Source organism: Asterias amurensis, chromosome 3, assembly GCF_032118995.1.
Source record: "Asterias amurensis chromosome 3, ASM3211899v1".
Classification (NCBI taxonomy): Eukaryota; Metazoa; Echinodermata; class Asteroidea; order Forcipulatida; family Asteriidae; genus Asterias; species Asterias amurensis.
In genome coordinates this window covers 16,270,854-16,291,234 of record NC_092650.1, presented here as the reverse complement: position 1 = coordinate 16,291,234, position 20,381 = coordinate 16,270,854, and the positions used below count along the sequence as shown (strand labels likewise).

The 20,381-nt window shown below is 39.9% G+C and overlaps 1 protein-coding gene across 2 annotated transcripts; it reads right to left on the bottom strand.

Annotated features, from left to right (window-relative positions):
• Positions 1–1,175: 1,175 nt before the first annotated feature.
• On the bottom strand, positions 1,176–19,233 carry LOC139934963 (syntaxin-16-like). Of its 2 annotated transcripts, none has more exons than XM_071929396.1 (9): positions 19,028–19,233; positions 16,941–17,032; positions 15,778–15,830; positions 14,746–14,852; positions 13,169–13,331; positions 11,018–11,130; positions 9,813–9,956; positions 8,164–8,244; positions 1,176–6,910 (listed from the first exon to the last, which is right to left on the bottom strand). In XM_071929396.1, exons 1-9 carry the CDS (start codon positions 19,106–19,108, stop codon positions 6,806–6,808), a joined length of 939 nt encoding a protein of 312 aa, XP_071785497.1. In that variant the 5' UTR covers positions 19,109–19,233; the 3' UTR covers positions 1,176–6,805. The 2 variants fall into 2 exon arrangements, with proteins under 2 accessions (XP_071785497.1, XP_071785498.1); XM_071929397.1 differs by lacking the exon at positions 19,028–19,233 and adding an exon at positions 18,935–19,015.
• Between the last annotated feature and the right edge of the window lie 1,148 nt (positions 19,234–20,381).

The following is a 20,381-nucleotide window of genomic DNA, read 5'->3' as shown; positions in this document are numbered from 1 at the left end:
GTACATGTATGCTTCCAATAATTATGTTGTTGTAATGAGTCAGTTAGTTTTATTGCTAAAAAAAATGGATAAATAAAACTACTTTTCAATCATGGTATGGACCTGTACATGTATGCTTCAAATAATTATGCTGTTGTAATGAGTCAGTTAGTTTTATTGCTAAAAAAATGGATAAATAAAATTACTTTTCATTCATTGTATGGACCTGTACATGTATGCTTCCAATAATTTTGTTGTTGTAATGAGTCAGTTAGTTTTATTGCTAAAAAATGGATAAATAAAATTACTTTTCATTCATGGTATGGACCTGTACATGTATGCTTCAAATAATTATGTTGTTGTAATGAGTCAGTTAGTTTTATTGCTAAAAAAATGGATAAATAAAATTACTTTTCATTCATGGTATGGACCTGTACATGTATGCTTCAAATAATTATGTTGTTGTAATGAGTCAGTTAGTTTTATTGCTAAAAAAATGGATAAATAAAATTACTTTTCATTCATTGTATGGACCTGTACATGTATGCTTCAAATAATTATGTTGTTGTAATGAGTCAGTTAGTTTTATTGCTCACACTCATGGATGATCTTCAGTCAGTAGGGAAACCTGTAAAATTACACGCTTGATTGGCTTGCATGAATATTTTTAAGCAGGGCATTGTTTTTTGAAAAGGCAATTATTTTTTAGAGACCTAAACTTGACTTCCACATAGACTGCTGAAATTTGTGCAATATGCTATGCACACAAACAAAATTGCTAAGAATTTTTTTTCTCAATTTTACATAGCTGGTAGTTGATGTCTCTATTTATTAATTTTTTTTTTTAATTTGGACTGCAGATCTAAACTTGGAGAACCAGTGCCCCCCCCCCCCCATCTTTGAAAGTTTGACCTCCCCATTTTCTAAAAAAAATAATTTCACAAATAGTTGTAGGGAAGTTTAGTTATTGGCATAGTGTAGTGGTGTATTATGAGTGTGCCACCCTTCCACCAAACTTTCAAAAAAGCTCAACCACTGTTATTTTGGAATAAAAAAAATATTTGTATAAGGTTAGGCAGAGAGAGTCAGAAAGCTATCATCTCATCAAACATTTAGCAACTTTTCTGCACTTTTGAAAAAAATAAACGATGTAAAAATTGGCTGTTTTTATATTATATAATAGACATTTATTCACATTTTTCACAGGTTTAACGATAGTTTACACATTGTATTTACAATACAATTAACATTTAGTACACCATTCTGTTTTACCGTATAGAATTTATTACCGGGAATACAATTACTTGTACTAAAAATAAACAAAAAGTGCTAAAAAGTATTGTTTTAAAGTAACAAATTTAATACAACCCAACTCGGTATTGAAATACCATAGACTTTAACAAACAACAACAAAGCTTCTGTTTAATCACTAACTTTTGAGTATTTCATTGCCCTATCATTTCATATTTGTTGTAGCTCCTTTAAAAAATTATTAAAAACTAAAGACATTTTTATCAATAAATTGTTTATTTGTATCAATTAAAATTACCATTTTGAAAATGGTTTTAGTCATGATCAAACGTCGCCCTTAAAGCAAACATAGTGGAATAAAACAAATGTCCGCTTTGGAAATTAATTTTGGTAGCTTTATAAAATCACCTGTAATTCAGATTAAAGCCATTATACACTTTCAGTAAACAGTATTGTCCAAGTCCCACACTTCGTGTATCACAACTTATATATAAAATAACAATCCTGTGAAAATTTAGGCTCAATCGGACATCGGAGTCGGGAGAAAATAACGGGAAAACCCACTCCTGTTTTCGCGCGTTTCGCCGTGTCATAACATGTGTTTATAACAAATCCGTAATTCTCGTTAACGAGAATTTATATTGTTTTACCGTTTTCTCAAAAAGTAAAGCATTTCATGGACTAATATTTCAAGAGAAGTTTTTCACCATTACCTTCTGTAAACCCTGTAAATTATTTGTAAATCTGTGAACTTTTTTTTTTTTTTCTGTACCGAAAGGGTCCAATGGCTTTAATGATCAAATGACAAATATTCAAATGAGCTCTAGTTATCTTATGTTTGGGTCTATTGCACGGCCGAATGAGGGCACTCTTTGCATATTGCTCAGAGCTGTGTAGTGAGTTATAACAACTTGGGATTAGAAGCCATTTTTGGTTCATGCAAAAACACTAATGTGCACAAAGTATAATGGACCTTATGCATATGACGTCATTTCAGTAGGGCGCCCTCACCTAGAGGTCAGAAGGAGGTTGTTCATTGGCCAATCCTGTGTGCCGCGCGTACAATTCTGTGCGTTTTGATTGTTTCGTCACCGTTTTTCCACTAAGATGGCCGCTGGATGACGTCAATGCATAAGGTCTATTATCTTCAAGCAAATTTGAACCCTTGATTTTGATTGGTCGACCCATGGCAACAGGAGGTGTAAATATAAATGTACATTGCTTGGCACATATCACACCCTGCGTATTGCGCTGTTTTAACTCTGCGTATTGCGCTGTTTAAACTCTATTCGCAATACATTCAGCTGTTCCAACACCTCGCTTTTAATTAGGCTGCAAGTCAAGTTTGCTTGGCAATCAAACACCCACACTTGGAATTCGGGAAACTAAAGCACGTCTTGGTCCCATATCCAACTCGACCTTTGCCCACGTTGGAGATCTGACACACAAACTCTATATTTTTCCGAATTCCAAGAGTGCGTGTGTGATTATTGCACGTTTCTTCTGGTATTACTGTACCTTTTTCTGCGAAACTGTACATGAAATGGGCCCCTAATACTAAATAAATACACAATCAATCATTACAATCGCAACAGACAGAAATACATTATTATTGACATAGTAGCTAGCTACTCCATTATTTGGCACATCATTAAATATCACACAGGCTTTTTAGAGTGGAATTTGGGGGAAAAAAAATAATGCTTAGAACTACGTCCCATGTCCAGCGAGGTTGAAGGCCAAGTGGGATATGGGACGCAGTGTACTTTACTTTTACTGTAAAGAAAAAACCCTTGCATAGGCCGCCGTCACCAAGGTCTCAAAACTCGGACATCGAACATCGGACATCGAACAAGTTTCAGCCAATGATTCCTTTGACTTCAGTGAGGGCACTGTTTGGGGTGTTGACGACATATACACAAATACAAGGGTTCTATTCCAAATGCCTGCGTGTGATAATGAATTTATCTTCAAGCAAACTTGACGCATAGCTTCAAATAGCGTAGTAGAGTGACAACAACGCATTGGAAGAGGGGGGATTTTGATATGGACCAATTGCAATAAAGGTTAATATCACACTCATGTTTCTGCGGATCGACCTTTCAGAATAAAGAATTTAAAGTTTGCTTGAAGATAAAAATAATTATGAAATATTAACATTAACTGCTTCATACATCAACAAAATGCAGAACATTTTATTGTAGAAATACACGTGTATTAAATACAGCTATTCAACATTTATTCGCCTTGTTTTGCCTTAAAAAACAAAAAAGTGTAGGTGGGTCACTGAGTATAACTATTTTATACTTCATGCAAATTGCGAAAGGGTAACTGATTTTCTTAGCATCACAATGGGGAGACATTGCAATATAATTGTTGTGCTACAAATAATATTTGATTTGGTGCATTTTGTGGTCTTATGCAAGATACTGTAGGCAAAAATACTAAAGAGCAATTTAGGATGGTCCAATTTACACTGACCACAGATACAAAAATACTGATTTTCAAGAAGTTTCTGGGGTATTCTATAAGCATGCTGTTTGGGTTTGATATTCATTGGTGTGTGTTTTGGTGCGTCAATCACAACACAACCCAAAAGTGTCACAAGATCACAACTTGATAATTGACATTACGTCCTCCCAAAACCTAAAGATTTGTTTATTCATTGGTAAAAACACTCAAGGGTTATTAAAAACATTTAAGGATTTACCCTGAGAAATTACAACAAATTGACAAATAATTGCATATTGGATAGAATATATTAATTTGCTTTATATATGTGTGTAAATCAGACAATAATTTTCAATTGGTAAATTCATAGAGCAAAGGGTGATCTACCAGACTGAAACAGCTACTGACGTGGTGATTATATGCATCAAGGCATTCTGTGTACATGACAAAATGCAATAAGCATTTTTGAGGTATGGCGGTCGTGATACGCGCGCGTCACACGCCGAGACTGATGCCACGCTCACCATGTTGGTGGTCATTAGGTTTACGTGTAAACGCTGCGTCGCCTAAAATGCGCACTTCATGGTCAATACGCACAAATTTACCACAACTTTACTACAACTTTACAGTGTTGTAGCATTGTGTCCGCCATACCTCAAAAAAGCTTAAAGGAACCCGGGATACTAGACTTGAATCATGAAGCACCTGACTTTGTCTTGTTTCCAATACAGTGCCCACACTGAACACTTGAATGCTCATCATCAGAGATGGGGGCCAGACTAAATGTATTTCTCGCTTGATTTTTAATGTGGCTATTTATGTAAAATATTTGTAGTCCTATAAAGGATTAGTATTCTACCTGTAGGGACATATTCACCAAGGATTTTGGCATCCACCTTTTGAAATGAAATTTTCACATGTTAAGTTTTATTGTATACATCTGCATTTATGATTAGAACAATCAAACAGTTTCAAAAACCAAATGTATACTATGCCTATGCCTATGTGGAAGAGGTCAAAACTTGATTTATTGGAATGGTTGCAACACTAGGTTGAATATGAAAAAATGGACCGGCAAATATAACTTGATTTATATCAGGTCGACAAAAGAATATTAACTCCCATCAGTTTAAACCCTGCAAGTCTGGTGCGTATTAAAAAATGGGGGTCCAGTATAGTGTGCAAGTTTGGTTCCTTCACTCGTTAGACCAAAATGCTCCCAAATAATTAAGTTTGAGTACGAGCGAGACTTGCGCGTACCTTAAGGAAGTGGACAAACTTGGTCCCTCTAGTTGCCCTTTGGAACAAGTATGTCAACTTCCAATACCTCTGGGAGCAAAAGTTCACTGTTCATCCTCAAACCATGTTAAGTTTGTAAAAGCTGTATAAACATGGGACCCAGGTTTACTTTTTTCCATAGTTTTGGGTTTATTTTATGGCTTCATTACAACACCAGCCGTCTATTTCACAAAACTCTTCCTAACTCAAAACTAATCTTAAGACTTAGGACGAGTCCCAACACTGCACTGTAGCATGCGAACCTTAAGATTAATCCTAAGTTAGGCAAGTTACTCGTCCTAACTCGAGATAAGACGAGTCCTAACTCTTTGTGAAATCGACCCCTGGGCCCAATTTCATGGCTCTGCTCACATTAAACTCTGTGCTTACTCTCTCTTTTTCTCCTTCCACTTACTGTGCAAGCCCACATTTCTGTGCTAGCTGAGTGAGCAAAGAATGCCTCGTAATGTAGAAATACCCCTGCTCACAAGCAAACATTATCTGCTAACCCATGAAATGTGCTTGACGCAAGTGTGGAAGTACCTGCTTCCGCAAGCCCTGATTCTTTGCTTATGGTAAGCAGATCTATGAAATTGAGCCCTAAATTAACCCTACTGTCATTCTCTTTGGTGTTTACTAATACTGGCACCGCATAACAGGTTTTTAGACGAGTGGTGACATAGCATGAGAGGTGAGCCATGCATGATGATGAGCTGGAGGTGAACATACCTGTCTCCGTCGCAACTGATTCTCCAACAGAAGAGCGGATTAGTCCCTCATCAATGCGCGTCGTTTGAGGAGTTGCGTTGCAAGCATCTGGATGACTGACGACTAGCAATATCACAAGACCGTGTGTTTTAAACGCTACATACGAAGTGTGGACTTGAGCACAAAAGAGGTCCACATAACGAAGGGCCTTCAAGTACTATGTGGACCTACACACGTCCAGAAAGTGTTTTTTCAGTTTTGAAGAATGAGATTTTCCTTAAGTGTTCAGAACACTGGAATGTCCACAGAGTGACTGCAACACAGAGCTGTGTGCGTATGTGTTTTTTTTTTTGTGATGCTGACTGAAGAGTTTAAACATAATAGCACAGTGCCCTCTATTGTTGTTGTTTGGAGCTCATCTGGTGTATCCGGTGCTTTCTGCTACCGTGCTTGGTTCCCTCCTACTTTAGTGTACAATGCACGATCAAACCATTGGAATTACGGCATACTGGTTATCGTGGTGACACTATCAAGGTCAGATACAAAGCGACCAGAAGCATCATGACACCAAGAAGGGCGGCAGAGTACTAGAGATTTGCCACTCAAGTCATTTTATTAGTACTTTCTGCCTACTCTCCTACCCAACTACCTCATGCCACAAAATACCACAGGAGACGGTGGAGACCAAGTCCACAGTATACAAGCCGAAGAAACAGAAGAAACGCATGCACCCAATGCTAGCCTGGATGGTATGATACTTTGTGGCAGTTTGTGGTACCTGTGCGTACTGCAAGAAACGGTGGTACATTCATCAAGGTCAGAAAGATTAGGGAATTCTCTGGGCGATGATACAAGCAGGGATGACATTAGCACATCTCAAATAAATTTAGAAGATTGCTAGCATTCAATGTTTTCAATATTTTGATGTCTGCACTGAAAGTTATTGACAGCCATTGATAGTCATTGACAGTAAACATGTCCAGATATTTGGGGCACCTTTGCAGCATTGTTCATCACTTTTAAACATCATCATCACATCAAGGTTGGAAGTTGTGCTTTTCTTCACAGAGTTTATAATGGCAAGACGGATTTCTTGTCCTCCATGTTTTTTTGACGATGGTGGGTGGGAAAGCAAATATCATCTGAACTTGGTGGCGATGAGGATGATGATGAGAACGATTAGAATCACCGACAAGATCATGATGATGAACATCTTGCGATTCTTCTTCTGGTACTTCTCCGCCTGCAAAGATTGAAACAAAGTGGAGCAATACATGTTGTAGATTCAATTGATCCTGCAGTTCAGTTCAAAGTAATGATTACTATTGTCACCAAAGTATTATATGGTGAACACAAATTGCAGTTTGCTGGACCTCATTTGTGACCCGCTACTTGAAAATGAGTCAGAGGTTTACAATTTCAAGGATTGAGTTATATGTATGGCTGGAAAGAACACACCAACAGCAGTAATTTGGTATTATGTCTAAGCTTTGGGGTGTATCGGGTTGCTTGGGTTACTTCCGTTTGAAATTAGCCAATACATCATTTTTTCTGAAAAACGAATTACAAGTAAAGTAATGTTTTAAAACTACCATTTCGCGCAAAAGGATACAAATTAGACATAAGTATGATCACAAAATTGTTGTATTCATAGCTTTATTGCCTAAAAGTAAGTGTTCTAAAGGTTAAACCATGCAAATAAAGATCTTAAAAAGTAAGTAAAATTTATTTTCCACATTAAACTGTCCATAACTTAATAATGCATTGGGCGACACCTGACTCATTTTCACAGTGTGGGTCACATTTTATGTATTATTCATGTAAGGCTTGCACTCTGCTCAAAATGAGAAAAAAACCTTCCAACAGTACTAATCAGATTGTGCAGGTGTAAGTGCATTGTTATCTATTTCCATATCTATTATGGTGTTGTAATTGGTCTATTTTGTGTTCCTTCAGAATCACAAAGTAACACTCCTGAAGACGAGCAGAGTATACTGTTCGAAACGTCGAGACCCAACAGGCTCTTTTCAGAGCCAACACTCACCCTAAGAGATTTAAGCCGGTTCATACTTCATGCGAATGCAAAGCGAATTTGACGTCACAACCATCCTTTCGCAGCGATATTCGCAAGTGAGTCGAGTGGAGGGCAACTGCTGCAAATTAATCCTTGCGAATTTGTGACGTCAACATTCGCTTCGCATTAGCAGGAAGTATGAACCGGGCTTTACACATGGTTGTACACGCAAGTTAACTATTTATTTATAGTTTCTTCTTATGTCTCAACACCATGCAAAGCTTCAAACAATACTTAAAGTAACACTCATCGAAAAACCAACTGAAGTGAAAGGTTTAACTTTCGATTTGATTTTCTTTGATTGTGAAATGTCACTTGTAAATCTACAAGTGTGCTCCTTTTTGGTGTGGCTAACAGAAGTTGTACCAGATAAGTGATACCGTTTCATGAAAGAAATCATCAAAGGCGATCTCAATGCTTACCTTTTGGAGTTGTTTTAGACCTTGCTCGACCTTCGTTGCTGTTTTGTCAACGTTGTAATCTATTCTGTCAAGAACGGTACCCTGCAGAAAAAGAACAACAAGTTAAACTATTAAAACCTTCATCTATCATTCCTTCATAAATACCTGAGACAGTTTATTCATCTTGAAAGGTCGAGAGGAGATCAGGTGGCCATGTTTAAACAAGCAACATAAGCGCAGTAGAAGTGATCAAACCATGACATTACCTTATTAAGCAATAAGAGGGTGATATCAGATGGTTGTGGCGACCGTGCACATGTCCGCGCCCAATTTAAGTTGGTAGGTTGCATTTTCGTCTTGCGATCACCATTCTTGGCTTACGTGCAGTATTTCTGTGCTAGCTGTGTAACTGAAGAAAGCCAAGTAAAGTGGACTACACATGCGCATCCACTTGCATAATTTTCCGGCTAGTCTGTGAAATACATGTAAGCTTGGCATTGAGTTCCTTGCACTACTCACAGGCGGCTACTGTCTGCCCATGGTCTACCATTTTGGGAATCAGATTGCTTGTATAGGATTGATGGTGTCTGCCTAGTGCACAATTCTATGGCGCTGAATCCATTTTACAATTGTTGCACGCTGTGATGGGGTCCATGGCGTTTTGTACACTCGAGGGGGAAAATGGAACCCGAGGCGAAGTCGAGGGTGCCATTTCCCCTCGAGGGTTTACAAAACCCATGGACCCCAGTCACAGCGTGCAACAATTGTTTTGTTATACCTTTGTATAATTGTTATTCCTCTTCTCGAAGTTCAATTCAATTCCCTTGAACCCACGAGTGTTTCGTACACAGCGCTGGAAATCGACCAACACTGGGACCAATCAAGGTGATGTACACCGGTGTACATCACTTTTCATGTTACCCGGCCCGTCGAGCCATGTAACATGCGTTTTTGTTGCACGTCACATGATTGGTTCTCGACCAATCAAACTTCACAGTTTGTTACCGAGGTATAACAAGCATGATTGTTATACCTCGGTAACATTAACAAACTGTGAAGTTTGATTGGTCGAGAACCAATCATGTGCCATGCAAGGCGTGTACCATGGCTGCACAGCGCGGCGGGTAACATGAGTGATGTTAACCGGTGTACATCACCTTGATCGTTCCCACAGTCAGTCGATTTCCAGCACTTAGTACAAAACGGCCGCGAGCTCAAGGACAAAGTGAAGAACGTTTCTTGTTTGAACAACTGTATTACTGTTCGTCTACTTAATAAACTTTACATACTTGTTGTAATTAATGTTTGAAGATGACAACAGAACTTTGAAAAGAGGAATAATCATCATGGGAAAGGCTAACAGGGGACTTTCAGGATGCTTGGTGGCAGCAGACTTTACCAGGTCAAATCCATTTTTCTTGGTAATGTGCGCATGCTCAGAACTCGGTAAACATTGGACATTTACCTGGTAAGTCTGCTGCCACCTAGCGTTCAAAAGCCTCCTATTGAAATGAGGCCCTTAAAATGTTTACTTCATGTTTTTGATTGGCTTTATGAGCTTTTCTATGCGATCTTGGGCATGTTAAATCGTTTATGGGCCTGTAAATCGCGTGTATTGGGGCGTTTCAGTAAGTGCTAGCTAGTGCATGGGGGAACCTTGTATTATGTACCTGCTCTACCACCATAGATGCTAAATCTCGGAAAATCTCGTTCAGGTCAACGATGGATTGAACGATGTGCGTGATTTCTTTCTCTCGTTGTTCAACCACTGTGTTGTTGTCCTCCACCATCTGCATCTGTGTATCTGTAAAACCCTGGCAAAGTATTCAGAAGGAAAAGAAACGCACAATTATTATCACTAATTAAATACCTCAGAGAGTTTGTGCACTCTGATTGGTTAATGAGACCAGTTCTGTAAACTAGTGAATGAATAAACCAGCAAATTGCTGTGTAAAGGCTCAATGTTCTGTGCTTGTTGTTTTTGTTATTTTTTGTTTTTTTCTGCAAGTCACCTGACACACAAGGCCTGAAGGCCACTTCAAGGTGTATGCTACAATTATTTTTTTCCAGAGGCCATTGCCACCTACTCCTAGGGCTGAAACAGGGTTACCCCTTTCACAGTCCATATGAATCTAGGCTTGGGTATCATCAATTCGAAGCCTGGCCGGTAGAGCAGAAAGCACTAACTCCCCAATCGTATGTAGCAAGTGCCACGACCGGGATCCGAACCCACACCCTGCTGATCAAACACCAGTGCTTGAATCCGGTGCTCTTGACCGTGCGGGTAATGCGGCTCGGTCCATTACCAGCAGCCAGCCACCAACATGGTCATTACTACGCATTGAAGACTGGGATTCTCACACTCTTTCTCATGCCATGCCACCCCCTGTGGGTCTAAGAGAATTTTTAACAGAGGACATGCTGGAAAATCCAAGTCCAAAGTTCTCCAGCAAAACGTTGGTCACATTTGAGAAATTAGCGAAGAAAAAAAACGTTGCACTGTTTGGCACATGGCCATTTTAAAAATTCACGCGGTGTGGCATTTATGTATAAGCGAAAGCTTTTTTCCTTGCACAATTTTAATATTTACGAAGGATAGCTCAGGCGCAAACTTTGAACCATTTGCTGTGAAATAAGCTGTATTTACATCCAGAGGTTGAAAGGTTGAGTAGCATTCTGCTAGATCTTAACTTCTATCTGAAGTGATACTTTTGATCAAAAACTTGGGACGAATGTCGAAAAACAGAGTTGCTTGTATAGCGTGGGGACTTTGGTGTTGAGTGACATAGGAGAAGAGGATAGGGCTTGGGAGTAAAGGTTATAGTCAGCAAAGGAGAGAGGGGAAGGGGGGAGACTGACAACCAATGAAACTCACCCTGTCGTAAAGCAAGTCATCTTCTATGATGTCCTCTTCTGTCATGATTGCACTGCCCGGAGAAAGATTTGTATCAAAGAAATGCTTTGATCTTTCTTCTCGACTCTTCATTCCTGGGGACAGTCAGAACACTCAAATGTTACTTCACATAAATCCAAACGGTTGTATGGCTTCTGACTGGCACCCCCGAACAAAGATATTGACAAAATAGGGACACCGCCAATATAGGGCTAGATAGCTCAGTTGGTAGAGCGCCGGCACATTAATCCGGAGGTCGTTGGTTCGAATCCATATCTAGTCAATTCTTTGTTCAACCCCAAAAATCATTTACAAATTTACCCAGTCAGTTTCCCTTGTGGTTTATATTGATATCTGAAACAAAAAGTCGCATCCCTTAAGGTGATCCCCTAGCTGCCGCTTCCCAGGTTGTATCGTAATTTGGGTGTGATCCCTGGCTACACGGCAGTTAACGGTTGTATGGATTCTGACTGGAACCCCCGAACAAAGATATTGACAAAATAGGGACACCGCCAATATAGGGCTAGATAGCTCAGTTGGTAGAGCGCCGGCACGTTAATCCGGAGGTCGTTGGTTCAAATCCCACTCTAGTCAATTCTTTGTTCAACCCCAAAAATCATTTACAAATTTACCCAGTCAGTTTCCCTTGTGGTTTATATTGATAAATAAATCCAAACACAAAGATTCTCAAAGTTATTCCATCCCAGAAGTGAGATTAAAGACACTGGACACCATTGGTTATTGTCAAAGACCAGTCTTTTCACTATTGGTCGTCACAGTTAGTTGCGAGATAATAATGAAGGAAAAAACACCCTTGTCACACAAAGTGCTTTCAGATGCTTGATTTCGAGACCTCACAATCTGAGTTCTCGAAATCAAACTCATGGAAAATTACTTCTTTCTCGAAAACTACGTTACTTCAGAGGGAGCCGTTTCTCACCATGTTTTATACTAAGAACCTCTCCCCATTACTCGTAACCAAGTAAGGTTTTATACTAATAATAATTTTGAGTAATTACCAATAGTGTCCAATGCCTTTAATTGCTTAAAACAAGGTCTGAAACTAGAGCCAAAAATTCAGCCGGCATGTTTTAGCCTTTTAGTAACCTCTGGAGTTATAGATTCTAAGGAGCATCTGGGAACAGTATCCTTGGTGCTAGAATTTGAAAATTGTGAAAGCGTGAAAGTGTCAGCTGGATTCAGTGTCTACTTGCTGAGAAAACATAAAAATAATCTGTCACTGTATTTTCAAATAAGGGAATAAAAGGGTAGCGACGAGTTCTTACACGGCCCTTTAAAACCGGCAGGGTCGAATTGCCGTGTGATAATAGCCCCAGCCGAAGGCGAGGGCCTATATCACACGGCAACGACCCTGCAAGGTTTTAAACGGACGTGTAAGAACGAGTCACTACTCTTATTCTCATTCATAAATGCCCTTTTATTAAAAAACATTAAAAAAATAAAATTACAGACACTTTGACAGCTGATAGTTCGAGGATTGAAATATTTTTTCAACCACTTTGTGAAGAGTATGTTGTGCGTGGGTTGTGTGTATGCGCGCGCCCTTAGAAAAGGTTACGCGCGCGCACTTAGAAATAGATTACGCGCGCGCGCTTAGAATGATGGCAAAAAATAAATGTCTCAAAATTATTGTCAAATCCGGCATCCTCATGACATGAGTGCCGGTGTGGCAGGAAATTCTGTCCCCCCATAGATTCTGTCCCCCCACATGGCGAACTGTGTACAAACTTCTTCTGATAGCACCCTCTTTGGAATTCTACTCCTTCATCCCATGTTAATTTCCAATTAATGGTTGGCTTGTGCGTAAAGCGCTCGCCTCTCACCAAGGTGACCCTGGTTCGATTCCAGGCCAGGGCCAGATGTGAGTTGAGTTGTGCGTTGGTTCTCTGCTGTGCCACAAGGGTTTTCCAGATCATCCGGTTTTCCTCCCTTGGAAAAAAAACACTTTTGATCTTTGGCTGTGCTCCGTGGTCATAATGGGTTGATGTGGCTGGCAGCCAAAGGCACCCTTGCATGCCAGCTTCTCGAAATTAGCCCCCCCAAATTATTATTATAATTATATGGGGGACAGAATCTCTGGGAAACACATTTCCTTATGACACATGCCCTTACGTTTTAAATAATTTGACTGTGATTTTCTGAAGTTGATGGAGAGCTCTTGTAACCTCCCCGCTAACGAAGACATGATGTTCTTAGTGACCTTCTGCTCCTGTCCCGAGGCGTACCTGCTCTTCCCTCCAATCGCCTGAATGGCCCTTTGACATCTGTGGAACATCTGGTGAAAGGGGGTAAATAGGTAAAATATAGGTGAAATTCTTACCGTATCTGATCTAGTCCAGTTCAATCTGGTTCGAACCGGGTGGTCTAGACCAGTATATGGTGCAATCTGACAACCATCAAAAACCAATATTGTCTTGTTTAGTTTTAACTAGATTGATTCATTCTAATCTGATCTAATCTTGTTTTTATTGTGGTGTCCAGTACAAAGTAGTCCAGTCTGGTCTAGCAGAGCGCTATTGGAAACTAGTCCAGTCTAGTTTTATCTGGTTTGATCTACTCTATTGTGATCTAATCCAGTCTATTCTTGTTGTTTTTAGTCTGGTCTAGAAGAGTGCTATTAAAAAATATCATAAACAATCTGGCCATGACTAGATCCAGACTATAGACCCTTCATAGTATACAATTGTTGCACGCTGTGATGGGGTCTATTGCGTTGTACAAAACCCATGGACCCCAGTCACAGAGTGCAACAACTGTTTTGTTATACCTTTGTATAATTGTTATTCTCAAAATTCTGTTGTCATCTTCAAACATTATTACGACGGACTATTCATTGTTTAATAAGCAGACGAACAAGAAACAATTCCCTCGACCCCGCGGTTGTTTCGTACACAGCGCTGGAAATCGTCCAATGCCGGGAACGATCAAGGTGATGTACACCAGTGTACATCACTTTTCATGGTACCCGGCCTGTCGAGCCATGTGTTTGATGCGCGTCACATGATTGGTTCTCGACCAATCAAACTCCACAGTTTGTTACCGAGGTATAACAATAATATTTGCTGCATCATTTTGGAAGGTATTAATGCTCTCACATAACAGTGGTCCGCTGGCCAAGTGCCATTTAAAACACCTGAGGACCAGTCAAAATTCACTCAAAGTGGTCAGTGAAAAAGCTATCAGACTAGTGAAATGACAAGCTAACTGGGCCCAATTTCATAGAGCTGCTAAGCACCAAAATTTGCTTAGCATGAAATTTCTTCCTTCATAAAAACAGGATTATAGACAAAATTTCCATTTGTTGCATATTGCTTGTTACTGGTAATCAGCTGTTGTTTGCTCATCCTGAAAATCACGTTAAAATTTGGTTGGTAATCCTGTTTTTATCAAGGAAGAAATTTCATGCTAAGCAAATTTCTGTGCTTAGCAGCTCTATTAAATTGGGCCCTGGTCCGGCTAACCGGTCCCTGAACAAGATAAGGGCCAATCCTGTATATATCAGCAGGCCTGATACTTCACTGAGGCAACGAAGGTGATTCCCTCCATGCCCCTGGTCATTGCCTTGGTGCCCCTGCAATGCGCCAGTAGAAATTTACAATTTCCTCCTAGGGTGCCCTTTCCCAAGGCCTGTATCAGATCAATTGCCACACCACTCAACATAGTCTAGGGCCATTGCTGGCTTAACGTACTTGTGTAATTTCTTGTGTTGCAATCTCAATAGCATGTTCTTCCTCCATACTGTCATCTAGCGTTGGTCTCGTCAGATGCTTGTCATGAAGTAGGCCCAATTCTTTTACTGTCAACATAAAACCAGAAACATATGTTAGTCCCTATATTTGCTTTATAGTGTGACTGTGGACAGGTAGAAGAACTTCTTGAAAAAAAGTAGCTGAAAAATGTAAAGTAAGCAAGTCTGTATTGAGCCGATATGGCTCAGCAGGCCAGTGTTTATATCCAGTTTGAACGACTTGGACAATTTCCAGGGCATTCTGTGCTTACGGCAACCTAATTTCACGGGTAAGCGGTGAGTTTTGGCTTCTGCGCGTGCGTATACGCTCACAAAGGTAGCCCGAAATTCGGCGCTCGCATGTAAGCGGGGAATGGTGATCATAAGCGCAGAATTCGGTGGTAAGCAGAGCCATGAAATTGGGCCCAGCTCTCAGCAGGGCCCATTTTGTACTCCTGAGTTGAGAGTAGCCATAATGGTAAAGTGACTTGCTCAAGGACACAAATGTCACAGTTGACCAGGACAGGATTTGAACCCACATGCCGTAAATTAAAGAACTTGAGTCAACCACCGATTGCGGTCTGACCAACTGCGGTTTGACCCCTATGGTCTGACCCCTATGGGTGGTACGGTTGGCTTGTGCGTAAAGCACTCGCCTCTCACCAAGGTGACCTCAGTTCGATTCCTGGCCAGGGCCATAAGTGAGTTGAGTTGTGCGTTGGTTCTCTGCTGTGCCACGAGGGTTTTCCAGACCATCCGGTTTTCCTCCCTCGGGAAAAATCAAACACTTTTGATCTTGGCTTTGCTCCGTGGTCATAATGGGTTGATGTGGCTGGCAGCCAAAGGCGCCCTTGCATGCCAGCTTCTGGAACACGTTGTAGTCGCATCCTTCGCAATTCAGCTCTTAGCTGCGAGTAAGGATGATTAGCCCCCAAAATTATTATTTTTTTTATTATTATTCATCTTAACTGAGCACTTGAATACATGTACTCACCTTTCTGTTGTATCCTTGTCGTATCGTATGAAATTTCTTCAACTGCATCAACCCTGCAAAGGAGAAGAAGAAAAGAAAAACATCTTTACCATTTGACAAGATTGCACATGAAATAAGAACATTGAGCATAAAAGAGAAAATTATCAGTATTGACAGTTTCTCTGCAGTTTACCTAAATTGGATCATCAAAATAGATGATTATAAAACTGGCATCATAAAAATGAAGCTTTTAAAGAAAATTCCCCGATGACCGTCTTCTTTCCCTCTGTGAAATGCTTCTGACCCTCCCACCCTGTGGTAGTATTTTCAACTATTCAACTCGATGGGTTTACAGAGTCGTTTATGATGCCACAACCATGCATAGTATAAAAATATTTACTGCTTTGAGCGCTATGGTTAAAACTAAGACTTGAGTTCTGCGGTGATATGCGGCGCATTCAATTTCCCTGCTGCCCTGAGGTGAATTCCGAATGCACTTCATATCAACAAGAGAGTCATATATGTAGGTTTTACCATAGCACGAGTAAAAGCAGACAATATTTGTTTTACAACGCCACAATGTTTCTATGGATGTAGTACACTGCCTGGTTGCTTCAGGTATAGTACATTGGCTGTTCTGGGCACAGTACATTGATTCCTACAGGTATAGCGCGTCATGTTCACATGGCTTTCTAGTTTTTAAAAAGTAAGGCATACGTGTACCATGTGACGTGCTGTACAAACCGATCACGAGGCAGAATCTTTGTAATAGGTGTTACAAAACTTTGAGTACATGTACATGGGTGCATTGTGTAGATGCGTTCACCATATTAGTGCAGGCTTGCAAAGCTTATCTACATGTATCATACTTCAACACTAAATAAGGATGCTATTGAAAGATCAGACAGTAGAAGGGTTAAAATTACAAAGAGGTAATAATAATTAATAATAATTTATTCATTTATATTGCGCCCATTCCATAAAATGTACACAAGCGCATAACAAAATAATTATAAAAATATAACCTTTTACAACAGGAAAATATACAGCAATCCAAACAAACTGAAAATACAAGAACCTTACAGGACAATCCGAAGAGTTAAAATTGCAAAACATTAAGACAGACCAAAACAAACTAGTCGCAACGAGAGATCTTGAAGAAAGCAATTTTCTACTTCACCTACCATTCAGGAGGGATTGATATCTTGGTAGCACCAACGACAGCATCTGGATCATTAGACAGACCGGAAACCAATGCCATTCTGTCATCTGGAACCTGAACGGCACAGAAACAGAAAAAAACATTGAGTTTAACATCACAAATAGTGTTTTATCACATGCAACCTGACTGACACTTTCTCACAAGAATAATAGCAAAGTACTTTACTCCATGGATGTTAACTGCGCAAATCTTGCACATATTCAAACACTTTGGGACAACTTTGATCCCTCGTACATTGCCTTAAAGGCACTGGACACCTTTGGTTTGTCAAAGACCAATCTATTAACTTAGTGTATCTCAACATTTGCCTAAAATGCAAAACCTGTGAAAATTTGAGCTCGATTAGTCGTCAAAATTTGCGAGGGAATAATGGAAGAAAAAACATTCTTGTCACACAAGTTGTGTGCTTTTAGATGCTTGATTTCGAGACCTCAGCTTTCAGATGGGGCATAAGCTGTAGGTCATGTGTGTTTCTACCTAGTGTGTTGTTAACTTAGTTGTATAATGCTGCTTAATGCAAATAAAAGAACCAATACACTTATTGCTGAGAGAAGGGACATGCCCTTATGTTTCTGGCAGTGGATAATGAATGCGCTGTCCCAGCACCTTTTTAATAGTGTAAACACTTTTAAGATGCTACATCAGTTCACATACCAACAATTTTAAAAATCTGCTTCTAAAATAGTTAACCTTGTATAGCTAATTAGTTACTTAATAGTATATCTGACTAAAGAGGCCAGAGCAAGCCTTTTTGGTACATTCGTTGATAAAATCAGAGAGGTCGAGGGAAACTCTTAGTTGATTTGTCAAGGAATGACCGTAATATTCATCATTCAATAATTGGCATCTACATGATTAGGCGACAATAATGACTAACTTTAAAGTATTAGTTTTAGGGATTTTTTTTACCACACTATAGTGTTGCTCAGTCGAATGCTTCCACTAAAAAATCGTGTAGCAAGTGCAAATCCCTGGTACTGCTATTTTCATCCGCCCCTACCCCCCCCCCCCCCCCACACCCCAATTCTTCTTCATTTGAAAGTTTACTCTTACATTTAAGGGATTGTATATAACCATCATAACCTTTTCTTTTTCTGATTTGTGGCTCCCATAGTCCCAATGGGATCATGGTCCAAAAATTAAGTCCCAAAAACAGTCACTGCGCATGATCAGTGTTGACAAAATATACATCACAGTCCCACGCTGCCAAACAAATGTTTTAAGTCAAATTATTATTATTACTTTTATTACTGTCACTACATTCACAATTGAGGATTAATCAGTATTGTGAGCAAGAAAAAGGGTTTATGGGGCGGGAGGGTCTTCACGTAACTGAACAATGTAGAGTTAAACCTGCACTACCAGGAAACCGGTAATTTTGTTTAGGCAAATTAAAGGAACACTTTGCCTTGCATCGGACGAGTTGGTCTATAAAAAGCGTTAGTAACCGTTTGTTATGAAATGCATATGGTTAGAAAGATGTTTTAAAAGTAGAATATAATGATCCACACAAGTATCACTATAAAGTGGAAGTCATATATGGAAGTCAAAAATTTGACTCCCATAAATAGCCGACCGTGTTAGTCGACGAGGTAAAAAGAAAACCATGCAATTTCGAGGCATATTTGTGGGAATCATTGAATTCTTTTTTTACAACATCTTTCTGCCCATATGCATTTTATAACAAACGGTTACAGGACGATTTTCAAAGACCAACTCGACCGATCCAAGGCAACGTGTTCATTTAATGAAAACATAATTATCAAAAAAGAAACAAACGGGTTGCACAAGGTTACATACAAAATACAACATTACAATGACAATTACAGTGTGTAGTCAGGAAAGTCCACATGCATTTCAATCACCACACAACACGCCACACGTCTAAATTGTACACAGAAAGGTGCATGCGGCAGGAGTGAGTGTGATGCTTGAAAAGTGCAATGTCGGACTTACCACCACCACATCGTCAGCACAAACAGCCACCCTGCTTGCACTGCTGCAGGCCCCACGACCTCCCCGGTGTGAACCCGGCTGATGAATACTCACATTCTCGGAAAAGATGTGCCGACTTTGACTGGCGTTGTTTCGCATCAAAATGAAGATTTCCGTTAAACTTCGGGTCGCCATTGTTCGGCAGACACTCTCCTTGTCCTTTTGTAGATATTTTTCTTTTATTATGGAATGAAAGGGTTAAATCTTAGGAGACATTCTGGCGAAAGGTGGCAGATTTTCAGCTCGCTGTCGAAGATCGAAAATTCGGAAGTATCAGTCTAAATTGTCTGTGATCTCTCTTCACGACCTAGAGTCTGGATACCAGACAGTTCAATTTACACTTTACACTTACTAGACTTGTGTAAGTCCCATTTTTATTATTTTATTATTAACGCGGCCAAGTCAGGCCGGTGTCACATGCAATTATGTTCTTATGCAATACTATCCGGAGGACATTATTGCATATGCAAAAATGTCCGCCGGACGGTTTTGCATATCCAATCTTGTCCGCCCGGACGCTGCTGCATAATGCAATTTTGTCCGCCCGGACACATTTGCATATGCAGTTGTGTCCGCCCCGTGCAAAACCGTCCTTGCAGTTTATTAAACGCTGGTCGACGGAACACTTTCGCCCTTTTTTTACAAGGTAGTAGGTGCTTATCATGAATGACGGGAAATTTTCGGCCGTTGGGTATTCGCTGCATTATAAAATACGTGAATATTCATGCTGCTTTATACGTTCAGTGCATTCACGCTCGCTTCCTTACGCGCACACGTACACGTAAGTACAGTCATAACCGGACGGTTTTTGCATAGCCCCGGACACGATTGCATATGCACAAGTGTCCGGGGCGCGCGGACGGTATTGCAATTGCATGGCGGACACATTGCATCTGACACCGGCTAGATCTATTCAACCATGGTCAGAGGTAGCCCCTCAACCATGGAGCTAGTTTATTCCTCCATGCCTCAACATAATAATCTGGGCTGTCAATGGCCCAATTCCAAGTCTATATCAACAGAAGTGACATCAAATCACACCCGTGCGCATGATGGGGTTGACATTAAATTTCTACTATCAAGCAAAAATAAGGCCATGACAGTATTGCCAGACCGTGTTTTTTTAGCAGAAGGTGATTCGGGAAGAGGTTGGTGGTTAAAAAATATAGGGCCATACCCGTTTGACCGTGGAGGTATTTCTACCTCCATGGTTTGACTATGGTTTGACATTGTGATGCAGAAAACATCAAATTCAATGGCAAATGTATTTTTGTAATTTGACGGGCTTGGTCATCATGCAATAATAAAAACTACGAGAACTTCATTTTCATATGAGTGTTATATTTTTATTGGAAACTCATTGTTACAAAAGCAAAGCCCTTTTCACATGACGCACAACCCAGAATTT

Bases quoted from the DNA above. Each gene is read 5' to 3' on its own strand.
- LOC139934963 (XM_071929396.1), bottom strand. From the start codon at position 19,108: ATGGCGACCCGAAGTTTAACGGAAATCTTCATTTTGATGCGAAACAAC. The intron at 17,033-19,027 runs GTGAGTATTCAT...TGTGCCGTTCAG, and splicing joins GGCACATCTTTTCCGAGAAT to GTTCCAGATGACAGAATGGC. The intron at 13,332-14,745 runs GTACGTTAAGCC...CCCTTTCACCAG, and splicing joins CAACACAAGAAATTACACAA to ATGTTCCACAGATGTCAAAG.